Raw genomic sequence first — 22,508 nt, 5'->3', positions numbered from 1 at the left:
AGAGGAAACAAGTAGAATCCAATTACAAATTTAACTACCCTTATCCCAATTAAACCAAAGTTAAACACAAAAAGATAAGTCCTAAAATAATTAAACAACTACACACAAATAGAAGACTAACATAACTAAAACACCTTTATGTGAAACTCTTTTGTGAGACCTCCTTCTATGAGACTCCACCATATTATTTTGGTTCTGTGAGACTTCTTATTGTGAGAGTCATGTAAGACTCTTCCATATATGCTCTTCATTAATTTGAAGCCTCCGGCGGATCAATTTGAGTTCTTGAAGAGGAGAAGAAAGGAAGAAGGCGTTTCATCATCCATAGATGGGTCTTTGCTCAAGAAGACACCGTAGATGATATTCGGGCTACTCAGATAGCAGTTATGTCCACTCTAGACAAGGTGAAGGCACGATAGTAGAGGATCGAGCAGCTACTCGATACCATCCTTAGTCAACTTTTGTCTCCAACTTAGTTGACCTTAGGATCCACCCATCTATTTTTTTGACTCCCAATGTACATGCTTTTGATGACTTACTTGTATGTATTGCCTTTTGTACTTGTACACACTACTTTGTAATCATTTGAAGATCTTTATGATATGGCTTCAGAGCTACTTTTTGTTTTATTCTATGTGTTTAATTTTACTCTTTTTTAAGTACGACAAAAAGGGGGGGAAGATAAAAATAGGGAACTTGAATCAAAAAGACCTAGACACCCACAAAACTGCGCCTAAGATGATTGAAACAAAATATGGACAAATTAAAGGGAAACTTATGATAAAATTGTATATTTTCTTAACTCCTACCCTTAGGGAAGTGTCATTTTTAGTTTTTACATGTTAGGTTTTATCATCATAAAAAAGGGGGAGATTGTTGACCATAGGTTGACTCTCACATTGGTTTTGATGATAACAACATTTAATTGAACTAATAACTTGCAAATTTAAAGTATTTTAGATACTTCACCTTCAAGAGCATCTCAAGGTCTAAAGCATCAAAGCCAAAATGAAGACCTCAAGTACAATTGAAGAATATTCATGTAAGAACCACCCAAAAGGAAAAAGACAATGGGAAGACTCGAGTTCAAACATCATAAACAAACATCTAAACTCAGTCAATTTTTTTAAGAGAGTATTCCAAACTCCTATTCCTTAAGTACTTGTGAAAACCAAAGCTTTAGGATCTAAATTGCATAAAAACATGTTTAGAATCATCATAGACATCGTTTAGAAAAATGCTAAAGCACTTAAAGGGAAATTTTCATGCTTTATAAAATCTACATTTTAAAACTAGCGTTGGAATGATCGATCAATCAATGATAATAATCAATCATCTAGAACTGTGTAGGCCAAACATATAAAGCATGATCGATCGACCAAAGTCGATTGATAGATCGTCCAGGACGTGGCCATTTCATGCTATACTATATGATTGATCATCTCTTAGAGATTGATCGGTCATAGTTGTCTAGGCAAGCATTTTTTTTATGGAATGATTGATCATCCCTCTAGATTGATGAATCCTTGACAGTAAGGGACTTCAAGCGTGATTGATCAAATGAAAATACATTGATCGATCATACTTGTAATGTACAACCAAAGGGGAATCTCGATTGATTGATCAGCCACTGTCATTGATCGGTCAACTTAACTTTTCTAGACCAACGGTAATATATTGATCGATCAGTCCATTGATCAATAAGTCATTGTCTAACATAATAGTAGTTATTATGATCGATTGATCGATCAATCATCGATCACGGTCTGATTTTTATAAAAGGTCAAATAACGACTATTTTGAGTTGGGAAAGCTATAAATACCCCCACCAAACCATGAGTAAAGGAGTGAATGGGCATTTATTGGCATATCTTCAATCTACAAACCTTTATCTTGCAAATTCCTACCAAAAGTGATTTAGAGAGAAAGAGAGAGAGCCTTACTTTTGAAAAACCTTCAATCTCTTTCAATCATTCTTGCATACATCATAGTACAAAGGAGGAGGCAGCTTGAATCTCTCAAGGAAAAATGTTGCTCCAAGTAAGGGTGTAATTTTTCCAAGGTTCAACTAGAACCTATTAATCTAAGATAGAAAGGCCTAGCTAGAGTTTGAATCTAGCAACAAGATCTTGAGCTACATGTGGCCAAAGAGAGTCGGAATCCATTTCGTAATTTTCCAGCTATAAGAGTGTAATAGTGGAATTTTCCCAAGCAAGGGTTCTTGGGCGGTGAATACAACTAGGGGAACATCGATTACAAAAAATCTATGTCCCTATGTTGTGTTGATGTTATTCCTTGCTTTAAATTTCTTTTATGCATATCCATTTAATCACACACACAAGTTGTTTTTAATTTGAATGTCTCAATTCAGCGCCCCCCCCCCCCCCCCATCCTTTTGAGAAGCCACCTGGGCCAGCATATACCACCAACTCTAGAATATAATATAAAGTGAAAAGAAATAAAGATGAATGAAAAGAAGTTTTGAGAAAATAATAGTAGAATCAATGAATGTAATCAAAACTTATTGTCTCTTGAAAAGTATTTATATATATATATATATATATATATATATGAAAGTAAATACAAAAATACTTAGCACTTGAGACTAAAACCTTGAAAATTCGCCTCCTCGGATTTAAAAAATCAAAGAACCTTGAGAGAGGCTTGAAAGATCTTTAAAAACTTAGAATTTTGTGTAGTCAACTTAGTTGTTTTGGCTAGATAGGAGTTGGATCTTTATAGGAGAAAATCCAAGTTCAAAGAACTACTTGTTTTGAAATTTTAGGCATATTGTAATACTTTTCAAACTTTAGTGAAAAATCATTCAAAATATTATGAAAAATATTTACAAAAACCTAGTTAATCTGTTGAACAAGTTAGTATGCTACTCACATAATTTAGAGTCTGGAAGATCTTGAATTTTCTTATCTTTAACCGAAGGTTGAATCCTTTGTTCTCCAATGACTCTTTTGAGGATTGAATCCTCTATTCAACAGGAATTCAATATATTTTCTCTCTTATAGGGGTTAACTCTCTTTTTCAAGGATCTAGTCCTCCTTGTCCAACATCTTTAATCTAGGTCCAATCCACTTGATGTAGTCGACTCCTATACACTAATTTTTCTTATGTGGTCGACTCCTTAATTAATTCAAAACCTATTGTATCTCGGGTTTGATTCCTTGATTCTCACCTCATATTGTATGAGGTAGACTCCTTCATTATGGGATCAAATTCTAATCTCTCAGCAAGAGTCTTCTTTAGGCTAAATTGCACGCTTATGTGCTCCGCTCCATATTTTATGTTTGACTCCTTTCCTTTTCAAGTGTTAACTATAACAACTTTTTAAATTCTTGCTATTGCATTTTGAAGTTTCCCTCGACTCTTATTGCATCTGGAGATGCCAATTACTGAGATTCAAATTTTGGTTGGTCTCTTCTTGCATATCTACTCAACTCCTATGTTATGGAGTTAACTTCTTTTACAAGTTCAATCTCATAATGAACCTATTTTTCTGTTCATGAACTACTCAAGAATAAAATAATAAAATGCCAATGTCTTTTATCATTAAAATCTAAGTGATTAGAGAAATCTTGAGCTCCATAGTCCTATTTCATAACATCGTAGAGTTATTTTTATGTCCATTTTCAATGTGTGGTGTAGCATGCTACAAGGACCATGAAACTATCCCAAAAAGTCCAAAACTTCCAAATTATATTAGACTATGGATTTGGGTAGGGAAAAAAAGGCAATCCTTCAATTTTTTTTTTTTAAAATAACTAAGTACATCAAGCTTGTAGTTTAAAAAATATGAGCCTCTACTTGGTATTTTGTTGTTGAACTCATGCATTTTACTTTCAAATCATTTGAATACATGCAACAAATCATATTCTACCCAAGTTTCAGATTTAACTTCATCATTGAGTTAGCCTTCACATGAGTTAAGAACGTTAGGCTGTTTATTTTAAAATCTTCATTGAACATTATTTCACTTTAAAATAATTTTATCTTGCTCAATTTGTTAATTTTTGGGTTGTATTTAATACTTCCTTCACTTGAAATATCTCACAAACAACCCCTATGTTTAGGGGCGGCATCGAGCAGAGCCCCAACTTGCCTATGTTCGAGCCGAGCTTGATTTAAATATTTTGAACTCGAGCTCGAGCCTAAAATTTTTATCAAGCTCGAGCTTAATAATTTTAACCGAGTTCGAGCCGAGTTTGAGCTTCAACATTCATTTAAAACTTTTTAAAAAATACATGTCTCGAGTTCTTGCTCTAACATACATTTAAAATTTTTCAAAAAATACATGTCAAATAAATTGTATATAAAATTATGCATACATTTTACATAAAATTGGGAATGACCTCTTCTTAAAATTGGGCATAAGGGTGGCATCGAATCCAACTGAGTCTGAACCTTGTTCAAGTCGAGCTTGATTTAAATATTTCGAATTCGAGCTCGGGCTGACCCTGGCCTCGAACCTAAAATTGTAATTGAACTTGAGCCTAATAAATTTAACTGAGTTCGAGCTCGAGCTCTAGCCTAATTCGAGCTTAACCTACATTTAATATTCTATATAAAATATATGTCAAATAAATTATATATAAAATATACATACATTTTAAAAAAAGAATGATAGGGGAGGTTAAAGATTGAATTTCAATAATGGGTTAAAACGTACCAATATTAATCTTTTTTACTTCAAATGTTGTATAGCTTGTTTTGTAATTTTTGAATCTTGCTATAAATTTACTATGGCCTCCTTAGTGTCTCTAGTTGAAAATTTATATTCTAGGAAAAACTAGAAATGTTTTTCCTATGATACATATTTCCAAAAAAAAAAAATTTTAAATAAAATCCTATTACTATTAGTAACTTATTATAAAGTTACAAGAAATATTTTAAAATTTTCTTAGGAAAGTTAAATGGACCGCTTATTGCCTCTTCTAGGGAAATAAATAAAAATTAATAATCAATCTAATATATTACTATACTTATTGATAAATTTTTAATCAAATAAAATGTCAAATACAAAATTACAATGAAAATTGCCTCATTTTAAAAGTATTACAACATCAACTGTCAAATACTTATTCAAAAATTTCTATACGATTTTTTAGCCCATCTTGGTAGGAGAATCTTACTTAGAAAATTATATGATTTTTTAATAAGAATTTTCAATTAGAAAAATGTTTACAAAAAACATGAGACACTAATAGTCCCTAGAAACTTATTTATACTAAAATGTATTTTCAATTTCTTCAAGAACCATAAAGAATGAGAATTTAGTGGGTTGGGGGGGGGGGGGGGGGGGGGGGGGGGAATTATTTCTCCCCTAAACTCAGGGGTTCTGGTTTTTCGCCGAGACAACGCGGTGGGGGGGAAATTATTTCTCCCCTGAACTCAAGGGTTCTGGTTTTTCGCCGAGACAACGCGGAGGGGGGGGAATTATTTCTCCCCTGAACTCAGGGGTTCTGGTTCTTCGCTGAGACAACGCGGAGGGTAGGGGGTTACGACGCCAGCAAAGACCTATTGTCAGGGATGATAGATGCGACGGAATCGGCAGTGACAGAAGCGGTGACGATGGAAACGGAGGCAAAGACAAGGGGAGGAAGAAATCGAATGGACAACTACAAAGGCGATCGGCGAGTAGCTGTCGACAGCGACAACAACGGACGGGAGGTGCTCAGCGGTGACGAGGGGAGGAAGAATCCCTCCTCCCCCTCGCTCTCGCTCCCGCCCTCGCTCCCCAGCTCCCGATTCCAACTCGGCCTGTTAACAAGCCGTCGAGTTGAACCTGGATTCGATCGAGCTCGGCTCGTTAATTTAAACGATCTGATCCCAAATCTCGAACTCGGCTCAAAATCCAGGGATACCAAATCGAACTGAGCCGAGCTCAAGCCGACTTGGTTCGAAGCGACCCCTACCCATGTTGTCTTGTGTCATGCCATTTCTTTATACAATAATCATCTATTAGTTGTTGCATTGTTAGGTAAGTTTGTACTTATGGAATGAAGTAAGAGCACCTAATTTTTAACTAAATCATAAATTTAAACCAAATGAGTTAAAATATTATTTTTTATATTTTTATTTATCCATATGTTAATTTAATTTAATTTATTTATGATTAATGTTAATTTTACTATTACGTTGAGTTTTAAAAATAAAAATTAAAAGAAAAAAATAGTTGTCCGAATGCAAAAGGACAAGTCGGCCATGTTGCTGCCATATAATTAATGATTAAAAAGCACCCACCAGCAATTTGTTCGACGGACTGACACCACTCTTATCCACCCATGGCCTCTGCAAGTTGGAATCCCCTGCTCAATCTTCCTTCTCTACGAGCGCGAGGCGGCCGCCGAATTTTCTGCGCAGTTCACGTCACCAAGCGTGCAACGACGCCTTCGCATATCCAACCTGGTGACCTTCATGGCCGGCGACAATGCTTACTCCTACTCACAGGGTGGACTGCGGTCTCCGTCGCAACAAAAACTCCGGCATTGGCCGAAGATATTCCATTATTTGGGATCAGAAAGAAGCTGAGAAAGGCAGAGAAGGAGACGGAGGAAATTTTAAGGGAAGGAGAAATGGCGGTGGAAGAAGGACTCGTGGCGGCCGAGAAGGGCATCCAAACGGCGAAGAAAGAAATTGAAAGTGCGGAAAAAGAGATTGAGGCGGCAGAGAAAGAAATCGAAACGAGTGTCAGTTTTGGGGGAGTAGCGCAAGCAGTGGCGGTCGCCGGGACGGAAATACTGGGTGTTTTGGTGGCTTCTTCTGTGGTGAATCAAATTCTTGGCCCCGAAGCTCAAGAATCGTAGCTCTTAACCTCTTATACTTTTCGCTGTGATAGTTGCTTAACCTTACGTCTTTACTAGTATCATTTTATTCATGATACCGTTGTGCTTCTCATCTTAAATTTGTTCTTGTTAATCAAAATATGGTTTTGCTTCGGGTTGTAAGCACATACAGGTAGTCGTGACTATACTTCTTTCCAGTCTTTGTGTGTTTGTAATTGGAGTGAATTGGGAATCTTTTTATGTTCAGTTCCTGCTGCACAGTAGTTCCTTATTTACTGTAAGAAGAATGGCTTTTCATTGAGAATTAGAAACCCCAATATTTCTTGTACTTCTGAAAATAGAATTAACGAATGGAGAGAAAACTCATGGAGCCTCTCCTTCTCACCGTGCATAAAAATGGGAAGGGGGAGCCCCCTTCTCTCTCGTTATTCTCCGAGAGGAAGGGGAGGGAAGTAACGCTTCCCCTCAACCAAGTTTTCTGCCATTTGCAGAGGCAGGCAGGCGACCCTCAACTTGCCGCCTACGTTTTCCTCCGTCCTGTGTGTTTCCAAATGCAAAGAAAATCGAGGGGGACTGATCGACGCAGAGTATGCCAGATGAAATTATATTTTAAACAACAGAATAAAACTAATCCAAAAGAAGCAAAAACTCAAAGTGGCAGCATATCAACTCTCCAAAAGGCTTTAATGATTACTAACCGTATATGAGTCCAATTGAAGCTCCCACGTCCTGTTTTAAAAGCATGTTTTTTCTCAAATATCAAAAAGATATTTTAATGTAAGTCGGGAGTGGCATCGAGCCTAAAATTGTTATTGAGCTCGAGCCCAATGAGTTTGAGTCGAGTTCGAGCCTCAACATACATTTCAAACTTTTCAAAAAATATATATCGAATAAAATATATATAAAATTATGCATACATTTACATAAAATTGGGACCTCTACATAAAATTGGGCATAACCTATATATATAATACGTGTATAAGATTGGGCGTAACCTCTTCTTAAAATTGAGCATAATCTATACATATAATACTTATATAAAATTCGGCATGACCTCTACTTAAAATTGGGCATAATCAATATACATAATACCTGCATAAACACTCCATAAACAATCCATAAAATTATCTATATATTCCATAAACACTCCGTGAAATTGTTTATACACTCCATAAAATAGTGTAAACACTCCATAAAATAGTTTAAACACTCCATATACTACATAACATTATAAATGAACTTCATACAATAATCAAACACAACAAAATTAAATGAAATATCACTATCAATTTACAATCACCCAAATAAAAACTATAAATCATTTAAATAAAATCCTATTACTATTTGAGACTTACTAGAAAATTACAAAAAATATTTTAAATTTTTCTTAGGAAAGTTAAATGGACGTCTTTTTAACTTTTCTAAGGAAATAAATAAAAATTAATAATTAATATAATATATTATTATACTTATCGATAAATTTTTAATCAAAAAAAATGTCAAACACAAAATTGATATGAAAATTGCCTCATGCTCAAAGTATTATATCGTCAACTGTCAAATACTTATTCAAAATTTTTCTATATGGTTTTCTAGCCCATCTTGGCAAGAAAACCTTCCTTAGAAAATTATATGATTTTTTAAAAAGAATTTATAATTAGAAAAATATTTTGATAAAACATGAGCCACTAATGGTCCTTGTATTTCTACCAAAAATGTCTTTGCAACATTTATTGAAAAAACCACTAATAGTCTCTAGAAACGTATTTCTACTAAAATATATTTTCAATTTCTTTAAGAGTCATTAGGAAGGGACAAAGAGTTTTTTTCCCCTTGTTTATGATCTCACACGTAGGGGTGGCTTTGAATAAATTATATATAAAATTATGCATATATTTTTAAAAAATATAATGATAGGGGAGGTTCAGGATTGAATTTCAATAATGGATTAAAATGCACCAATATTAATCTTTTTTACTCCAATTGTTGTCTAGCTTGTTTTGTAATTTTTTTAATCTAGCCATAATTTATTATGGCCTCCTTAGTGCCCCTAGATGAAAATTTATATTCTAAAAAAAACTAAAAATATTTTTCCTATGATACATATTCCCAAAAAAACCTTTAAATAAAATCTTATTACTATTAGTGACTTATTAGAAAATTACAAGAAATATTTTAAAATTTTCTTAGGAAAGTTAAATGGACCTTTTATTGTCTCTTATAGGGAAATAAATAAAAATTAATAATCAATCTAATATATTATTATACTTATCGATAAATTTTTAATTAAATAAAATATCTAACACAAAATTGCAAAGAAAATTGCTTCATGCTAAAAGTATTACAGCATCAATTGTTAAATACTAATTCAAAAACATTTTATACAGTTTTCTACCCCATCTTGGTACGAAAATCTTACTTAGAAAATTATATGATTTTTAATAAAAAAATTCAATTAGAAAAATGTTTAAAAAACATGAGACACTAATAATTTGAAACTTATTTCTATAAAAAAAATTTTAAATTTTTTTCAAGAGGAAAGATTTTTTCTTTTTTTTTTCACTTTTTGATCTCGCACGTGCGATATCATCTTCGCGCGAGGGAGGGGGGAGATTATTTTTCCCCTAATTTCTCCCTTGAACTTAGGTTCTGGTTTTTTGTCGAGACGACGCGGAGGGAAGGGGGTTACGACGTCGGGGAGGACATGTCGTCGGGGATGACGGCTGCGACGAAGGCGGCTGCGTCGAAAGTGGCAGTGATGGAAGCAACAACGATGGAAACAGATGCGACGATGAGGAGAGGAAGAAATCGAACGGACGACCACAGAGGCGGCCGGCGAGCAGCTGCGACGGCAGTAGAGACGGCCGGCGAACAACTGCGATGGCTGTAGAGGCGGCGACAATAGCCGACGGGAGGGGCTCGGCGATGACGAGGGGAGGAAAAAATCCCCCCCCCCGCTCTCGATCCCGCTCCCCCGCTCCCAATTCCGATACCAATCCGACTCACCTCGAGCCAGCTCGCGAGCCGACGAACCGAACTTGGCTTTGGTCGAGCTCGGTTCGTTAAGGTAAACAAGCCAATTTCGGTGCACGAGCTCGACTCGAGCTCGATAGATAACGAATCGAACCAAGCCGAACTCGAGCCGCTCAGGAGCCGGCTCGGTTCGAAGCCAATCCTAAATGTAAGTGCTAAGGATAGTCCACATACATTAATGAGTACAAAGATCTTGCTGATATAAGAGGTTTTCTAAGTGGCTAGTCATTTTGGGGTGGGCCTTGGACCCAATTTAATATGGTATCAGGGCAAGGTTTTCATATGACATTCACCCAAATTATCCATGTGCTACCACGTGATGACTTCCACCCAAATTATCCACGTGCCTATACATGAGGGGGAGTGTTAAGGATAATCCCACATATATTAGTGAGTACAAGGATCTTGCGTTTATCAGTTAGCAGAAGAGGTTTCCTAAGTGGCTAGTTATTTTGGGATAGGGTCTTCGATCCAATTTAACATAATATCAAAGTAAGGTTCTCATATATGGACATCCACCCAAATTATTCACGTGTCACCACATGATGGCCTCCACCCAAATTATCCACATGCCAACACGTGATGGGGAGTGTTAAGGATAGTCCCACATACATTAATGAGTACAAAGATCATGCGTTTATTACTTATTAGAAGAGGTTTCCTAAGTGGCTTATCATTCTGGGATGGACCTTGGACCCAATTTAACAGTTACTATTGAATTTCATTTGATGATAACAAATTTTAATTAATCTAATAATTTTAAATTTAATATTTTAAATATATTTCCTTCAAGAGACATAAAAATCAAGGTCTATGCAAAAGAACCGACATAATTATCTCAAGACCTCAAGTTTCATAAGTGTGTCAAGTCATCTTGAAGATGCACTCACAAAAGAAGGAATGAAGATATAATAATTAGAGTCAAGTAATCTATGAAGTCTCAATAACCCTATTGATGTAAGATAGCAGTCCCAATTCTTTAAACTTTAGGTACAAATTGAAATTTTTTGAGCTAAAGGACGAGTTGAATTCATAGAATGTTTTACTAATGCATATCTATCTTTCAAAACATGTTAGAATCACTTAGGACTAAAATTAATCATGCTTTGAAGCCACAAATAGTAACCTGACTTTGGCATGTTCGATCATTGTCTACAAATGATCAATCAACCATAATGTGCAATGGCCTAAAATATAAAGCATGATCGATCAATCTGAGTAATTGATCAATCAATTAGAACTTGGCCAAAATATGCTATAAAGTATGATCCATCATCTCCTGAAGATTGATGATTAATCATGTCTAGGCATTGAAAATTATGACGTATGATCAATCATACAATGAGATTGATCAATCATATAGAAATTTACCAATAAAGAACATAATGCAAGATCGATCATAGACTTGTCATTGATCAATCATACATGCATTGCACAACCAGTGAACATAATGCTAATCGATCAACTTAATTTGTCAGACCCAACAATACAAAATTGATCAATCAATCCATCGATCAATAAATCACTATTTGAAAAAATATAGTCGTGACACACAATTGATTGATCAACGTCATGTCAACTTTTTTAACGGCTAAATAATAGCTAGTTTAACTTGGAGGACTTATAAATACCCCCACCAAATGTGTCTTTAACAAGTTAATGTGCATTTATTGGCAAAACTACATTGATCAAAGCATTCTTACTTTCAATCTCTCTCAGCCTCCATTTTAAGAGAAGAAGTGCATCTTATTTTCAAATTCTTCAACTTCTCTCAAAGTTCACCCTTTGCATTCATTTATAGAAGCTCCAAAAAAATTTCAATCAATGATTCAAAGTTGGAGGCTTGGAGAATTCAAAGGAAAAGGTTGTCTCTTCACCAAAATAAGGGTGTCAGCTTTTCTTTTCTTGCAATTTATGTTTTATACTTATAAGTGTTGACTCTTGTTGGAAGATATGAATAAGTTAGGGTGTCATTGATGTAATTATATTATGATTTTTGTCTCTTATTCACTTATACTAGGGTGAAGTGTAAACTTATAATATTGGTACTTTTGGCCTCTATAAATAAAGCTTAAGGGGGAGTGTTAGGACAAGTCCATAACCTTATTCTGCCTTCTCTTTTCTTTCCCTCACGTGTTGACAAAGTGTTAACCCAGCTTGAAAATTTTCTCTTATGAAATGGTAATCTACCTTAATTTGTTTTGTTCTCTCATGGAAGATTGGATTTGAAGTAATGTGGATGGTTGATTGATTGTCACAATAGAGTTCCGTACGAGTCTTTTTGTAGAACCCTAATTCAGTAAGGGGAGATTTGATCCATAGACGCTCACTAACAATATATGTCATAGCCCTAGTTGATTTTCAGGACACCATGAATTTATCTCGTGGAGAAAAGGAGATTGGGATTCATTGGGATAAGAGGTTATGGATTTTTGTCCTAACCCTTCCCTTGAAACTATAATATTATAATTATGCCCCTAAAACTTAACCTAATTACATCAATGCCATCTCTTTGAGATGCCTCTTTATTTACTATCATGCCATCACTATGTGGGCCTATGGGCCTTCTCCTTGGTTAATGAGCCTTGAGCCCATCTTCTAACACACTTAGATGTGTGGGCCTTCCTTGATCGTTTGGGTTTGGGCCCATCTTCCAACAGCCATGTATTCTACTTTAGTACTGGATCTAGCAACCACATTCTGCTTTTTACTCCATGCAACCAAGTTCCCTCCAACTAAGGTGCAATACCAAGAAGTGGACTTCATGTTATCAAGTTATCCAGTCCAATCTGCGCCAGCAAATCCTTCAATGTTGAGGTGACCGTGACATTTATATAGGAGTCCCTGTTCGAAAGCTCCTTTTAAATATCGGAAGATTCTTTCTAGAGCTTGCCAGTGAATAACTTGTGGTTTATGCATGTACTGACTAATAACACTTATGACATATGCTAAAATTGGTCTGGTTACTTTAAGATAAATGAGTTTCCCAATAAGTCTCTAATATTTTCCCATATCCATATCATCATAGGAGCTTGCATGCAACTTGGTGTTAGCATCCATAGGAGTATTTGTCGGTCGACATCCCATCATCCATAAGTCTTCTAGCAAATCAAGAACATACTTCCTCTAAGATAAGATAATTCCATGTTTTGATTGGAAGACCTCGATACCCAAAAATTATTTCAGAAGTCCAAGGTCTTTTCTTTTAAATTCCTTGCATATATTCACTTTGACTTCTTGTGCTCTGTAGAATTTAGGATCTCGTGATAAGAACTTCAACCAAACTAAGAAGAAGAAGGAGAAGAGAGAGAGAAGAGATTAACCACCAAGAGAGAAAGCTTGGACAAAGGAGAAGCGGGAGAGTGCCTACCAAGGGAGAGAGCTTGGATGAACTTTGGGAAAAAGGAGGAAAGAGCTTGAATGTTCTACCTACCTCGTAGCCAAGGCCTCTATTTATAGCTTTTACAATGTCATTAGGGCTACAACATTATAAAAGAAAAGACATAAAAAACACAAGTATTTACAACTTCATGCCTTCTTTATGAGAAGTCTTCTTATTTACCCATATGCCACTTCTTAGATGTGTGGGCTTGGGCCCATCTTCTAACACTTTCTTTCCTTGGATGTGTGGCCTTGAGCCCATCTTCTAACACTTTCTTTCCTTAGACGTGTGGCCTTGAGCCCATCTTCTAACACTCCCCCTCAAGCTAGAGGAGAAAAAACATCATAGATACCCAGCTTGCCACATGTAAAGGATAGGATCTTAGACATAACAGGTTAAGTAAGAATATCCGTTACTTGCTCTTGTGATGAAACATGTTTGAGGGAGATTATACCCGCTTGAAATTTCTCCCGTATAAAGTGGTTGTCCACCTCAATGTGTTTGGTCCTTTCATAGAAGATCGGATTCGAAGTAATATGAATGACTACTTGGTTATCATAATATATACCCATAAAACCTCCTATATAAAATCCTAATTCAGTAAGAAGGGACCTAATCCATAGGAGTTCACTGACTGTGTGAGCCATAGCCCTATATTCTGCTTCTGCACTAGATCTTGCAACCACATTTTCCTTCTTGTTTTTCCATGTAACCAGGTTCCCCCCAACAAGAGTGCAATATCGAGAAGTGGACTTTCTATCATCAGGTGATTCAGCCCAATCCACGTCTGAGAAACCGTCTATGTTGAAGTGGCCATTTTTCTTATAAAACAATCCTCTTCTTGGGGTTCCTTTTAAATATCATAATATCTTCTCCAAGGTATGCCAATGGGTAAGTTGTGGTTTATGCATGTACTGACTCACCACACTTACAACATATAATATGACTGGTTTGGTTATTGTGAGGTAGATAAGTTTGCCCATAAGTCTTTGATATTTGCCAATATCAATATCTTCTCCAGAACTTGCACATAAAATTACATACGCATCCATAGGTGTGTCAGCTGGGTGACACCACATCATTCCTATTTCTTCGAGGAGGTCCAAGATATACTTCCTCTGAGATAATATTATACCATACCTAGACTGGATAATTTAGAAGTCCTAGATTTTTAGTTTTAAATTCATGACATATCATATTTTTTACTCTTTGTATGTTATGCACATCATTGCCGGTTAAGACAATATCATCAACATACACAATCAATAGTATATTTCCTTATGAGGTATCTTTAAAAAATACTGAATGATCTACTGAACACCGACGAAATTTAAATCGTAGTAGTGATTAGCTAAATTTATCAAATCAAGCCTAATGAGACTATTTAAGCTCATATAAGGACTTCTTTAAGCGGCATATAGACTCCCCCTCAACCACATAACCAGGTGGTTGAATCATAGAAATTTCCTCGTGTATATCACCATTTAAGAAAGCCTTTTTTACATCGAGTTGATAGACGAACCATGAAGAGTTAGAGGCAACCGATAATAGGATACATACCAAATTTAACTTGGCAACAGGAGAGAAGGTCTCCTCATAATCCACTCCATAACATTGAGTGTACCCTTTAGCGACAAGGCGGACTTTAAAGGTAGCAATAGACCCATGTGGATTATGTTTGACGGAAAACACCCATTTACAACCCAGTGGTTTCTTACTTGTCAGAAGAGGTGTTAAGTATCATGTTTGATTTTCATATAAGACTTGCATTTCCTCATCCACAGCCGCCTTTCATCCTGGATGTTACAGGGCCTCCAGATAGGACTACAGAATAGAGGTGGAAGAAAGAGATGCAAGGAACTGGGAACATGCGGAAGACAAACGATGGTGAGACATAAAGTTGGATATAGGATGAGAAGTAGCACAGGCACGACGTTCTTTTCTTAGAGCAATGGGTCGAGTATCAAACTGTGGACCAAATGGAATAGGGAAAGGACTTACCTCGACAGGATCCGAAAAGTCCACATGTGAGGTGTCGGCCGGTGCTTCAGAGGACGGAGTGACATCGGCATTAAAGGGCACAAATAGACAAGAAGTGATAGGAGGGAATGACAAACCTGGAGAAGTATCATTCAAGGAATAGAATGAGGTGTCCTAAAAAATGGTAACATCCCGAGACACAAGTAACCTCCGAAGGGTAGGATTGTAACAGACATAACCATTTTGGCTGCGAGAGTAACCCAAAAAAATTCACTTCATAGAATGAGGAGCCAATTTACTTCTCTGAGGAGATGTGATATGGATAAAACATGCACATCCAAAAACCTTTACAGGAAGAGAAAATCGGTCTTCATTAGGAAATAAATACAGAATATGGAGTCTTATGACCAAGTATAGATGAAGGTAACCTTTTGATAAGAAAATAGGCACTGTAACTATGGCATGAGGCCAATAAAAGTAAGGTACCTTCAAGGAGTAGAGGATCCCCCAAGCAACCTCAAGGAGATGACGGTTCTTTTTTCAGCCACACCATTCTGTTGAGGTGTGTAGGCACAAGATGTTTGATGGATAAGGCCATTACCTTCACAGAAGGATTGAAACTCACTAGATAAGTATTCTTTAGCATTATCAGACTCAAGTATTTGAATTTTCTTGTCAAACGGATTTAATACCATAGCATGAAAGGCCTTAAAGATAGTAATTATTTCAAATCGTTATTTAAAAACATATAACCAAGTAACTCGGGTAAAATCATCAACAAAAGTAACAAAGTATTTAACAAGAGAAATATTAGAGACACACAAAGGTCCCCATACATCTAAATGTAGTAGAGAAAAAGGAGCAACACTTGTAGTTTTAGGCCAAGGAAAACATGTACTCCGTTGGTATTTACTTAATTGACAAACCTCACAATTGAAAGTAGATAAAGACTTTAAAGAAGGAAATAAATGGTGAAAAGAAGCTGTAGACGAATGGCAAAGCCGGTTGTGCCTCGGATGGAGAGAATGAAAGTGCAGCTAACAGAGGCAGGTCGAATTAATACAAGCCATCTTTCTCATGGCCGCCACCAATCACCTTCTTCGTAGTTATATCCTAAAATACACAAGAAGTTGGTAAGAAGGCGACAAAGCAAGTTAGATGTTTTGTGAATTGACTTACAGAGAGTAAGTTTAAAGGGAATTGAGGAACAAATAGGACATCTTGAAGTGGGATAGAGGATGTAATAGAAGATGATCTCTTGCCAAGTGTTTTGGTTTGGGTAACATTAGCAATAGTAACAAATTTATTGGGAATACATGGAGTAAAGAATTGAGCATATGTTTGTTACCTGAGAGATGTTCGGAGGCCCTAGAGTCTATTATCCAAGATGAAGAGGAGGAAGAGGAAGAAAGCATACCTGAAGCAATAGTGGTAGCAGTCGTAGGTAAAGGTGTAAGGGAAGACTCCATAAGTGACTTCATTTTCTGAAATGTGTCAGTCTTCAGGAGTGAGAGTCATCTTCCCCTTTTGTGATTCAGCCTTGTCTTCCCATTTATCAATTTTAACGGAGGCGGGGTAGTTGTGGTTTGTTTTGGTTTGCCATGCAGCTTCCAAAAAATTTCCACAAGGAGGTTTTGACCCACAAAATTGGTGGATATGAGAGGCTTTGAGCGAGAGTGGGTAGGACCGGTTCTACCACCTCTTGTTTGGTCTCCTCTAAATATTTTGTCGCGTCCTCAGTTGGAGGATGATGTACCTTTATTACTGGAGTACATGGCCAATGGAGCATCATTATGCAAATTAAGAGAAGGATCAAGGATTCACAGTAATGTGGCACTTATTTCATCCAAGGATGCAAGTGTGGAGGAGCTAAGAAGTTTAGTCTTAGCAACTTCAGGGTATGGTTTGATATTTGTTAGATAGATTGTTGCCGCTAAAGCTTCCATTTACCTTTCTTGAACTGAAATATCGATGGAGTATGGTTGAGTGATCTTCCAGTCTTGAAGGAGACCCCGAAACCGAGCCAAAAACTCATAAATATTGTCCCCTTGCTTAGTATTTAGCATGTTTTGTAAGACATCAAACAATTTTGTAAAGAGGTCATGCTAGAATATAACTTAGCATATGTGTCCCAAATACCTTTTGCTGATTCCAAGTGGACAACATTGTTGGCTACATTCTCTTCCATACAATTAATAAGCCAACTAATAACCAAATTATCAGTCTTAACCCACTTGGGGTAGGATAGATCTTCTTCAGCAATCGGTGGAGAAGGTTTGTTTAAGTGACCGAGCAGGTCGCGAGTAATAAGAACCCTTCGTAGTGATTGAGACCAACTAAGATAATTTGATAGGCCCCTTAAGGGATAATTCTGAGTATGTCACTCTTACTACTTGTATTTTCAGCATCCATCTTGATGCAAACAAATGCTTAAACCACACTCAAGATCAATTATAGAAGTTCCAAATTTAAGAGTGAGTAAAACCAAACTGGGAAGTCACTTTAAAATCATGCATAGGCTGCCAAATAAGTCAATTTGAATGTCCCAAATAGACCAAATAGGGGAAGATCATCTAAAAAAATCCACAAATTCAAACTTGAAGGATCCGTGTACCAAATCAGTCACTTGCAAATTAGGATATAGAATCTTATCCACAAGATTAGGCACTAAATCATCAAAAAAAAATGTCCCTATGTCAAGTGGGTCACCATCCAAAAATGAATCAAATCCTCTTATATACTTAAAGCAAAAAATTCTCGAGAGGATAGAGTGAAAACTTATGCATTAACCCAAAATTCCCAAATCGTGGCTAAACACTTAAGAACCACAATTTGTTTTCTTTGAGATCCTTTGTAGAAAATAAAGTCTCTTATAAATCTTAACACATAGGGACAATCCAACTTCCAAATAACCAAGTGTTGGAATTCAACAGAGCAGAGAAGGCAACAGAATAGTAGAGGCATGCAGATTAATTTTCATCATGCTAGAATTTAACTATATGTTGATTCACCAGCTAAATAAACAGACCACATGAGCAGCACCAAGTGTAAGATGACTTGCAGCAACGTGTGTTAGGAAATCGAGCCAAGTCATATGTAAGTAACTAAAACTCAAATCATTTCCATCACATAAGCATCCTCTTCTCAAATCATCAATCTTGACAAAACAACTTGTAACAACCGATCTTGATCAAACTTGTTTTTTAGCTACAAGAAAACCAAGATTATAACATCTTCTTAACACAAGAAATTAACCTTTACAACTTCTCATATGAAGGTTATCTTGTCTGGATGTAATCCGGAGATCAAAGGCTCAACATATAACAAAGAAAATGTGTAAATAATAACCAAAAATGACTCATCTCTTCATGGCTAGACTCCTTCCTTCATGAGTAACTTCAAGGCCATATCTTCATAATAATTTTTTTTTGTTTACTTTATCTAAGGGGATCCCATGATAAGAACTTCAACCAAACTAAGAAGAAGAAGAAGAGAGAGAGAGAGAGAGAGAGAAGAGATCAACCACCAAGGGAGAGAGCTTTGACGAAGGAGAAGAAGGAGAGAGCTTGAATGCTCTACCTCTTTGCCAATGCCTCTATTTATAGCTTTTACAATGCCCTTAGGGCAACAACATTATAAAAGAAGAGACATAAAAAGGACAAGTATTTACAACTTCATGCCATCTTTATGAGAAGTCTTCTTATTTACCCATATACCACTCTAAGATATGTGGGCTTTCTTTCCTTGGATGTGTGGGCTCGAGCCCATCTTCTAACACTTTTTTCCTTGGACGTGTGGGTTTGAACCCATCTTTTAACATACTCCTTTCGCATCACTGTCAATCAAGACAATATCATCTACATAAATAGCTAGTAATACACAATACGGAATGATCAATAGAACATCTATAGAACCTAAACCGCAACATTGTTTGGCTAAATTTGTCGAACCAAACGCGAGTAGATAATGTTAGGCCATAAAATTATTTCTTCAATCTGCATACCAATTTCCCCTCAACCACAAAACCAAGTGGTTGATGCACATAGATCTCCTCCTTAATATCACCATTTAAAAGGCCTTTTTTACATTGATTTGATATACCCGCAAGAAGAATTTGTAGCAAGTGATAATAAGATTCATACTGAATTTAACTTGGCTACTAGGGAGAATGTTTACCTCATAATCAACTCCATAACACCGAGTGTAGCCATTGGCAACGAGACTGGCTTTAAGATGAGCTACAGAACCATCGAGATTGTGCCGAGATTGTGCTTGATGGTAAAAAATCTCATTTAGAGCCCACGGGTTTCTTCTCGAAAAGAAGCGAAACCAAGGACCATGTAATTCTCATATAAAGCATTCATTTCCTCTTCCATTGTTGTCTTCCATCCTGGATATCTTAGAGCCTCCTGATATGACCGTGGGATAGATATAGAGGAGATTGATGCATGAAATTGACAATAACAAGAAGACAACCAATGGTGTGAAACAAAATTTGATATAGGATGAGAAGTGAAGGGCCTAGTGCAAGTCCTAGGCTCCTGTTGTAAAGTTATGGGTCTAGTATCAAATTGTGGACAAAATATGATATGTGAAGATGGGCTTACCTCGGAGGGATTCGTAAACTCTACAGGTGTGACATCGGCCGCTACTTTAATGGGTTGAAGGAGATCTTTATCAAGTGGCACAATAGGTCTCAGAGTTGTTTGAACCAATAAAAGACTTGGAGGAGCATCTTTGGAAGAATAAAAATATGTGTCCTAAAAAAATAACATCCTTAGAGATTAGTACCTTCCGGAGAGAAGGATTATAGCAGACATAACCTTTTTGGGTAAGACAATAACCCAAGAAGATACACTTAAGAGACTTAAGATCAAGCTTACTCTTCTAGGGAGATGTGACATGGACAAAACATGTGCATCCAAAAACTTTTAAGGGAAGGGAGATGGGATCTTCATCATGAAATAACAATGAATAAGGGGATTTATGTTTAAGCACTGAGGAAAGCAACCGATTAATAAGGAAGCATGCATTAAAAATGGTGTGAGGCCAGTAAAAATAGGGCACATTCATAGAATAGAGCAGGTCACATGCTACCTCTAGGAAATGTTTATTTTTCCTTTCGGCGACACCATTTTTTTTAGGGGTGTAAGCACATGATGTTTGATAGATATTGCCCCGATCTTGACAAAAGGATTGAAATTCACATAAGAGGTACTTTTTGGTATTATTGAAACGGAAAACTTGTATGTTTTTACCAAATTGAGTTTTTACCGTGGCATGAAAGGACTTAAAGGCGGAAAAAATCTCAGAACTTTCTTTAACAAGAAACAGCCATGTGACTCAAGTAAAATCGTCCACAAATGTGATAAAATACTTAACTTGTGAAGTATTTGAGAGACTCAATGGTCCCCATACATCAGAGAGAATTAAGGAAAAGGGAGCAACATCCTTAATTTCAACTTGGGGAGAATATGTTGCTCTATGGTGTTTACTCAACTAACATACTTCACAGTTTAAACCAGACAATGTTTTCAAAAAAGGAAATAATTGTTGAAGTGATGCTGCTGACTAATGTCGAAATCGGTTGTGCCAAAATCTTGCCTCTGTCTAAGAAGTGGAAATTATAGTCACTGGAGACAAGTCCAAGTAACAAAGGCCCCCCTATTCATGGCCTCCACCAATTACCTGCTTTGTTGTTAGATCTTTAAAAACATAAGAAGGTGAAAAGGTGATGAAGCAATTGAAACATTTTGTGAGCTAGCTAATAGACAATAATTTTAGGGGAAACTGGGGAACAAATAAGACATCAACATGCAAAAGCCAAGGTGTACCAGAGGAGGATCCTTTCCCAAGAACTTTGGTTTAGGATCCGTCGGCTATGGTAATAAACTTTTCTAATAAATAGGGAGACATAGAATATAATAGACTTTTATTACATGTCAGATGTTTAGAGGCTCCAGAGTCAATGATTCAAGATGAAGAGGAGGAAGATACCATCATAGTGGCATCAACAGTGGAAGAAGATGCAGGAGAAGATACCATCATAGTCTTCAGTCTTTTCAAGAATTTATAGTCTTCATCTGTTATAGTCGTCTTGTCTTTTGTTAGAAGATGGGCCCAAGCTCACACGCGTATGGAGAAGGCCCACATGTCCAAGAGGGGCGACATGATTGTAAATAAGGTATCATCTCATGAAGATGGCACAAGGGTGTAATTAATCAATGCGAACATGTCTAATTAGGTATGTTCTTATGTAAAGTTTGTAGCCCTAAGGGCATTATAGGCATTGTAAATTCCTCTCAAAACTATAAATAGAGGCCCTTGGCTTGGGGTAGAGCATCAAGTCTCTCTCCCCTTCTCCAAATTCATCAAAGATCTCTTAGCCTAAAGGCTATCTCCCTTTTCTCTCTTTCTCCTTCTTTGCACGAGTTCTCTCTTTTTCCTTTCTTCTCTCTTGTCCTCAGTATTTATAAATTTCCTAAATGAAACTAGTAGTTTTTTGCCAATTTTCAAAACATAGTACGTTGATTGATCAATCGGTGTAAAGTGAATGATCAATCAATGTAAAGTGATTGATCAATCAATCGATCTTAGTGACTCTTTTTTCGTCAAGATGTGACTGATTGATTGATGGACTGATCGATCAATGAGTTATCGTTGATCCTGAAAAGTTAAGTTTATTGATCTTTACTAGAAGACGATTGATCAGTTAGAGCTCCCTCTGGCATTGCAAATGCAAGTTTGATCGATCAATGTATTTTCAATGATTGATCATGTTTTATGTCCCTGACTGGCAAGATTCTGTCAAATTGATCAATCATGTGGGATGATCGATAATTCAATGTAATGTTTACTTGCCTGGATAATATTGATCGATCAATCCAAATGGGATAATCGATCATGCTTTATAGCGTGATATGGCCATGTTTTGGATGATCAATCAATCTACTTAGGTTGATCGATCATGCTTTTTAAGTTTGGCTTGTGCATTTCTGGATGATCGATCATCGACAAAGGTTGATCAATAATTCCAGTGCCAATTCACCTAAGTTAACTTTTAAAGCATGAGAATTTTCTTTTGAGAAAGGTTAATCTAGAACCTACTAAAATCTAGATAGAAATTGTGTAGCTAGGCCTAGAATCTAGCCAAACTCTTGGAGAGATTATTTGTAAAAGCATGTATTTGAGTTACATGTGGATTAAAGAGAGTTGGAATCTCTTTGATGTAAATTTTAGCTAATAGAGCTAAATTAATAGAATTTTCTAAGCATGGGTTCTAGGACAGTGAATACCATTAGGGAACATTGATAAAA

At 36.4% G+C, this 22,508-nt stretch overlaps 1 protein-coding gene across 1 annotated transcript; it reads left to right on the top strand.

The window, feature by feature from the left end:
- The first annotated feature begins 6,296 nt into the window (after nucleotides 1-6,296).
- On the top strand, nucleotides 6,297-6,818 carry LOC137948676 (uncharacterized). Its single transcript, XM_068794799.1, has one exon. It carries the CDS (start codon nucleotides 6,297-6,299, stop codon nucleotides 6,816-6,818), a length of 522 nt encoding a protein of 173 aa, XP_068650900.1.
- Nucleotides 6,819-22,508: the final 15,690 nt, after the last annotated feature.

The sequence above is a fragment of the Aristolochia californica genome, unplaced genomic scaffold (genome assembly GCF_029961685.1).
Source record: "Aristolochia californica isolate CCGP_79_NKW_82.1479 unplaced genomic scaffold, dmAriCali1.0.hap1 SCAF_1, whole genome shotgun sequence".
Lineage (NCBI taxonomy): Eukaryota > Viridiplantae > Streptophyta > Magnoliopsida > Piperales > Aristolochiaceae > Aristolochia > Aristolochia californica.
The sequence above is the reverse complement of the archived record's forward strand: the minus strand, read 5'-3'. Positions and strand labels throughout refer to the sequence as shown.